Below are 12,581 nucleotides of genomic sequence, written 5' to 3' on the forward strand. Positions count from 1 at the left end.
GGGGTTTTGACCCTTCCCTCTCCCCACCACTTTAAAATAAAAGGTGTTGGTCCTTTTCTTTTCCTCTTGCCCCAACTCCTCTGAACTGGGCCCCACCGATTTGTTTGGAGAATTTGGTGCCCGTGTTCTGCCCCACGGGAACTGAGTGGACGAGAGAGAATTGCACGTGCTACTTCTTGCACAGCATTTCTGCCGTTGTCTTTCTCACAAGCCAAGTGCAGTGAAAAGAAATCAATGTGGGTCACAGGGCATTGTCCTGCCATGTAAAGGGGGCAGAGGAGAGAGATTTTCTTTCTAGTGGGGGGGCATGCGCTCTCTCCCTATGTGGGAGGGCACAGCCCCTTCCTCCTGGGGGGAGACCTGATTCTGGAGTGAGCTCTGGCCACCTGTTTCAGAAGGAGAACCCCCAGTCCCCAGCTCTGCCGTTGCACCACAGAGAGGTAGGTGCAGAGAGGGGCATTGGGGGGTGGCACTGGGAGAGGATGTCTCCATGAGAAACTGGATTCTCAGTCACGCCTGGGCCCCTCTGCACCCCTCTTGCAGCATAGTGGGGCAGAAACACCCCAAGAATCCCCACAGCTCCCCCAGCTGGGGTGGAATTGGGGTGACGGTCCTGAACCCACCCTGCTCCCAGACCTGGCAGAGAGGGTGGACCTGTGGTGTGGCCGGGGCACACTGCGCTGTGGCTCTTCTCTGGCCCACAGGGGGCAGAGTTCAAATTAGAGCAGCCCCAAGGCTACTGTAACTGACGCAGGGTCCAGAATACGGGGAGCACCTGCCCTGCGAGAACCTGCCCTGCGGGGTATCCCTAAGGGCTCTGCATAACCTGGTCCTAATCATGGCAGTTGGAGCCTCATCAGACAATACAATTTACACAGTCAGACCCAGCAACAGGCTGATCCTGCTTCGTTCGCCTCACTCTCTGGCGCAAAGGAGTCAATGGCTTCGCAGAAACGTCTAAAAAACCCATCTTTCATTGGATAAAACAATTAAAGGATCCAAACCAACGCAGCAGGGGGACAAGGCTGTCCCCAGAAAATTCCCAGGGGTTTGGCTGGGCCAAGTGAAGCAGATTTCTCAACACCCCCCCTTCATCCCCTGGATCATGATTTGTTGTGTGTCGTGGCAGCAGCTGGGAGCCCCCATCATGGAGCCATTACGCTAGAAGCTGTACGAATGCCGAGCAGAAAGCTGGCCCCTGCCCTGACCAGTTGGCAATCGAAGTAAATCCCTGCCAGAAGGAAAATTTTGCCGCATCCCTCCACGGGCGAAGTCCACGCAGCTTCGGAGAGCGAATGGCTTCAAGCCCGGAGACTCAGGGGGCCGAAGGCTCCTTCCTTGCTGATCTCAACCAGTCGCCAACATGGTAGTCGATCCACTGCGGAAGTGGGGAGGGGAGGGGGACACAGGGAGAGAGCTGGAGGGACTCCACCAGGATACGGAGCTCCCACCCCACTGGGCCCCCATGTTGCCGAGGGGCTTCGGGTGACATTCAAGCGCAAAGCCTGGCCAGCACGTAAGCCCATGCCATGTACATTGGAGGGCATTTCACCCAAAGGGCCTGATCCTCAGTCGTGCTCAGGTGTGGGACCAGCCCCCTGAGAAACCCATCGCCCCCAATGCAGGGACTGCCCCAGCTGGCATAACGGCCCTGCACCCACCCTGCTCCCAGCACCTGGCGTAGGGGGCGGATCGGGGGCATGGCTGGAGCGCACTGGCTGTGGCTGTTCCCCGCCCCCCAGGACCCATAGGGGGCAGATCGGGGGCGTGGCCAGAGCCCACTGGCTGTGGCTGTTCCCTGCCCCCCAGGACCCATAGGGGGCAGATCGGGGGCATGGCCAGAGCTCACTGGCTGTGGCTATACCCTGCCCCCCGGGTCCTTCACGGGATGGAGCGTGCGTTTGAGCAGCCCTGGGGCCGGGGTGGAATCACTTGGAACTTAAGAAGAGGTTCCCGGGTTCGAGTCTGGGTCGGTTCCGATTCTGTCCCCACCGGGCTGGGCTTCCCGCCGGGCTCTTACCTCACGGGCCAAGACGAGGGACAGGGGGTCCGAGGGATTGGAGGGGTTCATGTTGGCACAGTGGGAGGTCCCATTGATGAGGATGGCCAGCTCCGAGCGTGACTGGTTCTTCAGGACGCTCAGGGCATGCCAGGGGTCAATGTTGCCTGGGGACAGAGCGATTAGCTCCGGTGTGGCACAGGTCCAATCTTGCTGACCACCCCCTCCCCAGCTGCCCACCACCCCCATCCGTACCATTCACAAAGAGGATCCTGCTGGCCTTGGGGTGGTCGGCCCCGTAGTACTCGTTGGTGAAGGTCACCGCCTCCCCCACGCGCTCGGGCACGATGCCGAACACCTGGGAGCAGAGGTCGAGCTGGGCTGACAGCGTCAGGAGACGGGAGAAGGGGCAGGTGGCGTCTTCGCAGGTCTGGTCTGGAGCAGGGCAGGATGGGGGGAAATGTCAGCACCGCGGTTCTTTGGGATGCCCCCCCGAGACGGACGAAGAAATGGGGCGATCAGGGGGGAGAAGGTGCCCCAGGGCGGGGGGGGGGAGATGGGGCAAATGGGAAGGGGATTCTCTGCCAGACCTCTGCGTCTCAACCTCCCCAGCCTGACACCCCCATTTCCAGTCACCCCATCTTGGGGCAGGGACTGAGTGGGGCTTTAAGCCCCATTTGTTCTCCCCATATTCTGCCCTGGACCCCTGGAGCGGCGGTAGAGGATGCATGGACAGTGAAGGGGTCTGGAGGTGGGGGTTCGCATGTGGGGCAGCAGCAGGGGCCAACCCCCCACCCGCCGCGCAGCCAGCTCACAGTATCCGAACTCAGTGCAGGTCTGGAAGTACCACTGCCGCTCGCCCACGCCGCTGAGCGTCAGGTTGGTGCTGCGCAGCTCGGCCAGGGTGCGTTGGTGCGAGTTGTCCACGCAGGGCAGCGCCATGCGCTCCAGGAACCCCTGAAATGGGAGGAGACACACAGGAGGGTCAGCCAGGGCCACCCTCGGCCCCGGGAAGGGACCATCTGGCTTCGGCTCCAGCGGCTGGGGCATATGGGACAGGGCCCCCCTTTGTTGTTACAACAGATCGACAGGAGGGGGCGCCCGCAGCACACTGGTGAGGGGGCAGGACCCCTCTGCTTGTAGCTGACAGGGGAGAAACTGAGCTGGCCCCTTCCTTTAGCCCCTGGGGATGGCTGTCCCCCCCTACCATGGTCCATCATGGGAGATGTAGTTCCCAATGCTTCACTCCCTATGGGCTAGGCTTCCCAGCTGAACTTCATCTCCCATGATGCACTGCAGCCACCACCTGCCCACCCCTCCCCCAAGGCTGCAGTGCATCATGGGAGATGTAGTGCCTTGAGATTCTGGTGTCTTGTCCTCTATTGGCTGGACTGCCCAGCTGAACTTCATTTCCCATGATGCACAAAGGCCACTGCCATGAGGCACCACCTTCCTCCTCCCCCAGATTGTGATGCATCATGGGAAATGTCATTCCAGTGCCTCATGCCCCCACTCTCCTCAATGGACCAGCCTTGCCAGCCAGACTTCATCTCCCATGATGCACTGCAGCCACCACCTCTCCACCCCAGGACTGCAGTGCATCATGGGAGATGTAGTCCAAGCAGGAAGCCCAGCCAACAGAGGAGAACAGGAGCTGGAGGCCACCTGAACTACAGCCGGTTCCCTGGCCCCTGTGTGCAGCGAGCGCGCTGGGTCTCAGCGGTGCTGGAGCCAGACCCCCCACCCCCCACCTTACGTTATTGACAGCGATGAGTTTCTGGTAGGGGGACCCCAGGCCTGTGTCGTTCATGATGCCGCAGAGCTTGGCCACGCTGCCGCCCTGGAATCCCTCGTTGTTGTACTGCACGGCGCCCATGAAGATGTCGGCCAGGTTGCTGACGAGCTCCCCGCGGTCGTCGGGCTCCATCAGGGGCCCGCAGGAGCGGAAGTCTTTCTCCAGCTCGGCCAGCCGCCCGGCCTGCAGCCTCTGGTCCACGGCGGAGAAGGCCTGGCCCACGGCCTCGCGACACTGCGGGGGGAAAGGAGAGGCACTCGCAGGTCCGGGCATTCTCAGCTGTGGGGGATTTTGCCTGGTGGGTTAGATGTGGGGGCTGGGAGCCAGGTTTCTATCCCCAGGTTTGGGAGGGGAATGGTGTCTAGTGGTTAAAGCGGGGGGGCTGGGAGCCCGGACTCCTGGGTTCTCTCCCTGGCTCTGGAAGGGGAGTGGGGGCCGGAGCCTAAGAGTCAGGACTCCTGGGTTCTATCCTTGGCTTTGGGAGGGTACAGGGCCTAATTCTCCTCTCATTGACACTGGTGCCAGTCAGGAGCAGCTTCTCGCATGCCAACGGAAGGACACTGGTGTGAGCGGGCACAGAACAGGGCCAAGGGGGGCCAGGTGTCGGAACTGGGGGGCGGAGAGCCCTAGATGTCAGAGATGGGCCCCGCATGCCCAGATCTCTCTGCAGCCTGGCTCAGAGCATCCCATGCAATGCCGTGGCAGGGAGGGGACAGGACACACAAATCTCTGGGATTTCCCCCCGCGGGACCCCAGAACCCGCCCCAAACCATTCACCCACCTGGGCAGAACCCCCCACCACCGGGTCCGACAGACTCGCTGCCACCACCTGGAGGAAAGACAGAAGTGCCGCCTGGGGTTAACACAGCTGCCTGTTGCATGCTGGGAAGGCCCCGAAAGCGTTAACTAAGAGTTACCGGGTCCCTCCCCTGGCCCCCCTGGCCCAGATCCCTTCTGCGGCCCTCCAGCTCCCTTTGGAAGAGGCTTTCCTAGAGCGATGGGAGCCCGGAGGTGCCCCCTGCGGCCAGGGGCTAGTCCTGCAGCCCCCAGTCCCTTCCATGATGGCGCAGCTCAGGGCAGGATTCCGGGGGGCAGAACAAGCTGGGGACCCCCAGAGACACCACCCCCCGCTTCTGCTCCCCCATGCCCTTCCCTGCCCAGATCCAAAGTCGGGACCCCACAGCCGGGTACTGCTGTCTGGGTTGGGAGGGGCCGAAGGGAGAGCTGCTCCGAGGACATCCCCCTCCCCCAGGTGAAAAGGGGGGTATGGAAGCCCCCTCTACGGGCGCAGCCCGCTCACCTGGTTGTAGCCGGTGAAGTCCAGCTGGGCCCGCACCGGGGCGGAGGACGCGACAGCGGCAAAGACTAGGTGGGGGAACTAGGAGAGGAGAGAGAGAAACCGGCCCTACCATAGCACCATCTGCCTGGCAGGAAATCCATCCCCGCCCCCTCCCACGACCCCACAGGAGCAGGGGGGCACGGGTGGGGCCTGGGTTCCCCAGGGGTGAGAGGGTTCTGGGGTGGACCCCAGGACTGGCTCAGTCCCCCCAACTGAGTCCTCCCCACTCAAACAACTAGACCTCACATCCCTGCCACAGCTAGGAATAGAACCCAGGAGTCCGGATTCCCAGCCCCACCCCTTTTCCTCCCCCCAGGTCTACCTCACTAGACCCCCTCCCGTCCCCTCCCCGAGCTGGAAATAGAACCCAGGAGTCCTGGCTCCCCGCCCCCTGCTCTGACCGCTAGACTGCAGGCTAGTGCCGTCTGGCTCTGAGTCCCCCTCTAATGACTGGATCATGTGTCAACTCTCATGGGTCAGCCCCAGCTATACACCCGCGAAGCGGCACCGGTCTGTGCTTTCAGATCGCGAGGTCATGGGTTCGATGCTGGTGGGCGTGGGGGGGTTCCAGCAGAGCCCCACACACCGACAGCCCCCCCAGGTCCCCCCAGGCCGGTACCTTGACCCTGAACCAGGCAGCGAGGGAGCCGGGGTAGGAGCCCCCGAAGCAGATCCAGGTGTTGTTCCGTGTCAGGTTATACTTCTGAGTGACGAAGAGGTGGAAGGCGGCCAGGTCAGCCAGGCTGCGACGGGGCCGAGGGGGAGGTACCAAGAGAAAACCCACACTGGTGAGCTGAGCACAGAGCTGGAACGCCGGGGTACCCCCACCCCCTGTGGCTCACTGTCAGACCCCAGGGAGGGAGTCAGTGTAATCATCCCATTTCACAGAGGGGAAACTGAGGCACAGAGTGGGGACGTGGCTTGCCTGAGGTCACAGAGCAAGCCATTGGCAGAGCCAGGATAGAACCCAGGCTCCCAGCACCCCCCCCCGACTCTAACCCACTAGGCCTCACTCCCCTTCCAGAGCTGGGGATAGAACCCAGGCATCCTGGCTTTCCCCCACCCCCCACTCTAACCGCTTGGGCACCCTCCAACACTGAGCGCAGCATGTCCTGACCCGCCCCATCCCGCCCCACCCAGGGACTCACGCCTGCTGGCTGGACAGGAACCGGAGGCTGGCATCCTGCAGGCCATCGGGGTTGATGCTGGCTCCGTAGAAGCGGTGCTCCAGGGCCACGGCCAGCGCCCCGTATTTCCGAGCCATCTCCATGTGGTGCCCTGGCACCAACACCCGGGTTAGGGGCACAGGAGTCTGGCAGATGATGACCCCCCCCCGGTCACCCCATTGTGGGCACCTCTCCCAGGTTGTTCCCCACCCCCCTGGGGCAGCCAGTCCCCACCCTGGGGCCGGATGGGAGCCAGAGCCTCCTAGAGGGGACAGGCCCCTGCCCCATTCCCTGCCCCCCTGAGCCAGCCAGTCCTGCCCTGGGGCCGGATGGGAGCCAGAGCCCCCTAGAGGGGACAGGCCCCTGCCCCATTCCCTGCCCCCCGAGCCAGCCAGCCCCTGCCCTGGGGCCGGATAGGAGCCAGAGCCCCTTAGAGGGGACAGACTCCTGCCCCATTCCCTGCTCCCCTGAGCCAGCCAGTCCCTGCCCTGGCCCCACTTACCCGACAGCACCGCGAACTGCGACAGGGAGCTCTCGCCCCCGATGTAGAGGAAGACGGGCCCGGCTGGGCGGTGCCAGAACTCCTCATTGATCCAGAACCTCTGTGGGGGGAGAACAGGGCCCGGTGGGTGTGACGCACCGGGGACCCGGGGCAACTCGGGGGCTCTGGGAGCCCCAGCAGGCAGGGGGCGCTGCAGCCGCACAGGGCAGGTGCGTGCATTTCACGTGGGTGTGCGCGCATCTGTGCACCTCCGGCTGGTGGCACCGCCCTGGCAAGGCTGGGGGGATCCGTGCGGGTCACCGTGCCAGGCCGCTGAGAGCGGCCGGCCTGTCTCACCTGGTTAAAGACCCGTCCCTCCTGCCGATCGAAGTGGTCGAAGGGCTGGCGCAGGGTGCCCTCCCTGGGGGCGCGCCAGGGCGCCGGGCGCAGCAGCCGCCTCCAGGAGAACGTGTCCTGCATGGCCTGCACCTCGCGTGCCCGCAGCACCTGCTGCCTCAGCAGCCGGAAGTTGCGCCCTGGGGAGGCAAAGGGAGGCAGGGGTGGGGGGCTGGTTCTGATCCAGCCCCCCCACCCCAAGCGGACCCAGCACCGCTCCCCAGCTGGCAGGGAGTCGGGGCGAGACGAGTTCGCTGGGCCTCAGGCCCCGGGGGTCAAAGGAGCAAACTCGACCAGCCCTGAATGGGTCCGGGGCACTGAGCTGCCCCCTAGAATGGGGTCTATGCAGGGCCGGGGGGAGGTGTACTGCAGGGGGGGTCTGGGTGTGTGTTTTGGGGGGGGGATCTTTGCCCAGCCCCTTTCCTTGGGCACAGGTGAAGGGATCTAGTCTCCAGTGGTTTCCGTCCATCTGTCTGTCAGGCTAAAATTGCTTTGAAGAAGTAAAAAGAACAGGAGGACTTGTGGCACCTTAGAGACTAACACATTTATTTGAGCATAAGATGCCCCAAGTACTCCTGTTCTTTTTGCGAATACAGACTAACACGGCTGCTGCTCCGAAACCTGGCATTTGAAGAAGTGAAACCATTTCGCTCAGCAGAAGTGGGGGGTGGGGGGGGCGGACAGGTCATGCCCTGGGCTGCTTCCTGCGGGTCACATGCAACCCTGGTGAGAAGCCTGCCCCCACCTCTGCTTCCAAGAAGCCAGGCTCAGCAGAATGTGGGAGGCGAAAGCTTCCCACAACGCGCTGGCTACAGACCCCACTCTCCTTCAGAGCTGGAAACCGGACCCAGGAGTCCTGGCTCCCAGCCTCCCCCGGCTCTAAACACAAGGCCCCGCTCCCTAGCAGGAATGGTGTGTGCAGGTTGTGATCCCAGCAGGGAGGGACAGGCCCAAACGGGAATCCAGGGTTTCCAAAATCTTGCCTCCAGGGTGCTAAACAATCAAGATCCAACCTGCCCCTCCCCGCACCACTTCATCTCAATTGGGTGTGAACCTCAGAGCCAAACTAATGGGACCATTAAACAGCTGATCTTATCAGGATCTGCTTGGCCTCCTTGTGAGTCCCCCCCAAACTGCGCCCCCACCCCCTTCGCAGTGACCCATTTCTCCCTGAAGGATCCCAAGGCACTTTACAGACCGTGCATGCACTCACTTCACTTAGCTCGGCACCAAAATGCAGCCATCTCTGGGGTGAGGCCCAGCAGCTGTTAACATGGGGATCACGCTTGCTCAGCAGGGAGATCAGCCCCCTCGGAGATGGAACATGGCCCCCTGTTTAAACAGGGTCCCTCACTCAGCACAGACATGCAGCTGCTCCTGGGGGGCTGGGACGCAGCAGCTGCTTAGACGGGGATCCCCCAGCGCCGGGAGGCAGCCACCTCTGGGGTGGGGCAAGGGGGTTGTTTATACAGGGACCCTTTGCCTGATGCGGGGGTGCAGCCACCTCTGGGCTGGGGTACAGGGGGGCTGTTAAACAGGAAACCCACAGGATGAATTTATGGAGGCAGAACATTACCCTAAGCAGGCTACTGAGGTGACATCCCCCCTGCGTACCGGAGCAGTCCTGACCTGGTTTTCCCATCCCACCAGGCAGACCGTAAACACTACCCATTTTAAACTCCACTGGGGGCCGGGGCCAGCTCTCCTTGCGGTGTCTGTACAGCACCTAGCACCGTGGTGCCTGGTGGCTCACAGGGGGCTACGTTCATCCAGATCATTAACCGCCTTACCTGCTTCGGCTAGGATCAGCAGCGATAGGAGCAAACCCAGGGCCCAGGGAACCGGCCGCCCCATCTTTGGCCCAGCTCTCAGACAGCTTCCTGGCCACCTGAAAACTTCCTGCAGGAGGCTGCACACAGAGCTGGCCGAGAGACTGGCTAGCTAATCCCTTCCCCAACTAGCCCGACAGTATCTTAACTCCCTTCTTCCCCGGCACATGATCCACTGCCCTTGCCCCGGGCCTGGCCCCCTTTGGACCAATTGCAGCTGCAGCAATTCAGGGGGTGGGGCCGGGGAAGGGGGTGTGAACTTTCACTTTGCTGTCTGAGATGATCAAAAAGCAGCACCCGCCCCCCTCTGGTGTAAGGGCCGGCCCTTCTGTATCTGAGAGCCCCAAGATACCCGTCCAATCCAGCCCCCTGCCCGAGGCATGAGACCCCCCCCTTCACAAAACAGGGCAGAGAACCCAGGAGTCCTGTCTGCCGTTCCTCCAGCCCTGATGTAACCACCAGACCCTACTCCCTGCCCTGAGCTGGGCATAAAAGCCAGGAGTTTCTTCAAATCTAGCCCAGGCCCAGGATTTCAATGGATTTTACCGACATGGGAAGTTTGTGGAATCTGCTTTTTTCCCATCATAAAGGTCATTCAGGACAAAGCACCCAGAGGCTAAATTGCGTCACGCACCCACTTTCTAACGGAGTTTGGCTCATACACTTAGTCTTGGGTTTGGTACGAATTCCCAGAAAGCGCACGCTCTTGGGTCCAACGGGCTGCGTTTCTCATCCAAAGAGGCTGAACGGAAGTTGTAACCTCAAGGCAGAAATCAACCCTTAGCCCCTGGAGCAGTGACTGGGGCTTTCAGAGTAAGCCAAACAATTAGATACATCATTAATCATCTTGAAATATTCAGACTACTCAAAAAGAAAAGGAGGACTTGTGGCATCTTAGAGACTAACAAATTTATTTGAGCATAAGCTTTCCTGAGCTACAGGTTTCAGAGTAGCAGCCGTGTTAGTCTGTATTCGCAAAAAGAAAAGGAGTACTTGTGGCACCTTAGAGACTAACAAATTTATTAGAGCATAAGCTTTCGTGAGCTACAGCTCACTTCATCGGATGCATTTGGTGGAAAAAACTCTGTGTGTGTGTACATAAATCTCTCCTCTGTTTTTTCCACCAAATGCATCTGATGAAGTGAGCTGTAGCTCACGAAAGCTTATGCTCTAATAAATTTGTTAGTCTCTAAGGTGCCACAAGTACTCCTTTTCTTTTTCCTGAGCTACAGCTCACTTCACTTCAGATGAGCTATTACCAGCAGGAAGGGGTGGGGGAGGAGGAAAACCTTTCGTAGTGATAATCAAGATGGGCCATTTCCAGCAGTTAACAAGAATGTCTGAGGAACAGTGGGGGGTGGGGTGGGGGGGAGAAATACCATGGGGAAATAGGTTTCAGAGTAGCAGCCGTGTTAGTCTGTATTCACAAAAAGAAAAGGAGGACTTGTGGCACCTTAGAGACTAACAAATTTATTAGAGCATAAGCTTTCGTGAGCTACAGCTCACTTCATTGGATGCATGGGGAAATAGTTTTACTTTGTGTAATGACTCATCCATTCCCAGTCTCTATTCAAGCCTAAGTTAATTGCATCCAGTTTGCAAATTAATTCCAATTCAGCAGTCTCTCCTTGGAGTTTGTTATTGAAGTTTTTTTGCTGAAGGATAGACACTCTCAGGTCTGTAATCGAGTGACCGGAGAGATTGAAGTGTTCTCCGACTGGTTTTTGAATGTTATAATTCTTGACGTCTGATTTGTGTCCATTCATTCTTTTACATAGACACTGTCCAGTTTGACCAATGTACATGGCAGAGGGGCATTGCTGGCACATGATGGCATATATCACATTGGTAGATGCGCTTTCTCAGTCATTCGCTCTGAGTCCTTAATAGCTCCCCTTCGTGACCAGCACACACAGCCTGTGCATGAGATTTTAATGAGTTTTACCCACACAGGAAGCTTGAGCAACGCGTATTAGTCTGCCACTTAGATCCTTCAGCCCAAGACAAGACGGGCAGGGAGGCTACATTTTGTAAGGGGCCCCATTTCAAATGACTCCATCGTAACCTGCAAACTGCTGACCCGATTTATTTGTGAATTCTCCAAATAATCCAGCCGGCAGCCAAAGAGGAACTGTTGGATGCTGCAGGGGGAGGGGGGGGTGGTACACTGAGCTTTCCACAGAGGGCAAATCCCTCCTGGAAGTGCCAACGGCTGGAAATTAAAGCCGGACAATATTCCACTTAGGACCAAGGCCCAGAGTTTTACCGGGGAGGGGTGATTACCATCAGAACAATTTACCATGGCATTCTCCATCTGGTCATGTCTTCAGGTGCCTTTGTCTGACCGACACAAGGTCTGGGACTCAGCTCAGGGGTGATGGTGAAATTCTCTGGCCTGGATGGGAGGTCAAACAAGAGGATCTCAGGGACCCTTCTGCCCTTAATTATATTAAAATGCAAAAACCGAACTGGAGGCTGGCACCTCCTTGATATTTTCACTGGTCAGTCAATCCTAGCGCCAAGTTTTACACAAACCCAGGGAGACCCGGAGCCGCTGGGACAGGCACGGGGTCTCCATAACCTCAAATACAAGCCTGAATGTCCAGATTTCACTGGAGCGGTTCAGCAGCTTTCGGGTACACAGGCCTCAATGACAGAGCCAGGCTTCGGGAAGCAGATCTCAGCATTGGCAGCCAGCCTCGGAGACCTTCTCCACGCCCGCCCGGGGTGTCCCAGGTGCCAGGTTTATCCAGCTGTTTGCTGGGTTGCGTCAATTTCACATCGGTTTCTAGTCAGTGTCACTGCAAGAGCCATTGTTATTGTGCGGACTGGACCGGGAGGGCCCCCTGCAAACCCAACCTTTGTTTAAAATTGCCTCCTTTGGAATCGCTTATAAACGCGGCTTTTTAGGAACACCCCCTCCCCCGACATTTTGGGGCCAAATGTCACCTTGACAGTTTCCCTTTGAAACAGCGGCTGCTTTCCAGCCCAGAGGCTGCATTTCGTTGGTGGGTGACGTGTCCATGGAGGCTGAGAAACATTCTGGCGTCCTTTGGTAGGAAGGGAAGGGTCGGTTTGAAAAACGCGCTGGGTTTGATTTTAAAGTCACTCCAGGGGGAAGCGGAGCTGGGAGCACTGGCCAGTAGATGTCACCAGATCTCTTCGGGACAGCCACCGAACTATGGGGTGAGAGGGAGTGAGTGTGTATCCAGAACGGGACCTGGTGCTTTTCCTCCCTGGGTCAAAGGGCTGATCCCGCCCAGATCGGCAAAAAAAAACAAACCCAGTTCCGAGCCGACGGCCTCTCTGTGAAATGAGTTTGCTTGGCCTCAGGCCACGGCCAGGCAACAGCGGCAATTTTCTGTCCATGCACTTAAGCCGTCTCTCTGAGAGCGGGGAGGAGGGAAGAATTCTTCTGTTACCCTGGCCGTGTCCACGCCAGGGAGGAGGTCGATTTAATTTTTAAGTGTAGGCTTTGTCTCCAAATCCCCCCCGGTACTCCTAGGAGACCCTACAATAACAAACAAGCCCCTGCATACAACCCCCTGCGCCGTCTTGGTCTAGCAGCTGGTCTCA

The 12,581-nt window shown here is 59.0% G+C and overlaps 1 protein-coding gene across 1 annotated transcript; it reads right to left on the reverse strand.

Moving 5' to 3' along the window:
• Positions 1–956: 956 nt before the first annotated feature.
• Positions 957–9,581, reverse strand: PRSS16 (serine protease 16). Its single transcript, XM_038382381.2, has 12 exons — positions 8,967–9,581; positions 7,138–7,316; positions 6,802–6,901; positions 6,282–6,411; positions 5,753–5,876; positions 5,095–5,172; positions 4,576–4,623; positions 3,756–4,028; positions 2,815–2,956; positions 2,255–2,434; positions 2,021–2,166; positions 957–1,378 (listed from the first exon to the last, which is right to left on the reverse strand). The coding sequence occupies exons 1-12, from the start codon at positions 9,028–9,030 to the stop codon at positions 1,316–1,318; spliced, it is 1,527 nt and encodes a 508-aa protein (XP_038238309.1). The 5' UTR covers positions 9,031–9,581; the 3' UTR covers positions 957–1,315.
• Between the last annotated feature and the right edge of the window lie 3,000 nt (positions 9,582–12,581).

The sequence above is a fragment of the Dermochelys coriacea genome, chromosome 23, assembly GCF_009764565.3.
Source record: "Dermochelys coriacea isolate rDerCor1 chromosome 23, rDerCor1.pri.v4, whole genome shotgun sequence".
Classification (NCBI taxonomy): domain Eukaryota; kingdom Metazoa; phylum Chordata; order Testudines; family Dermochelyidae; genus Dermochelys; species Dermochelys coriacea.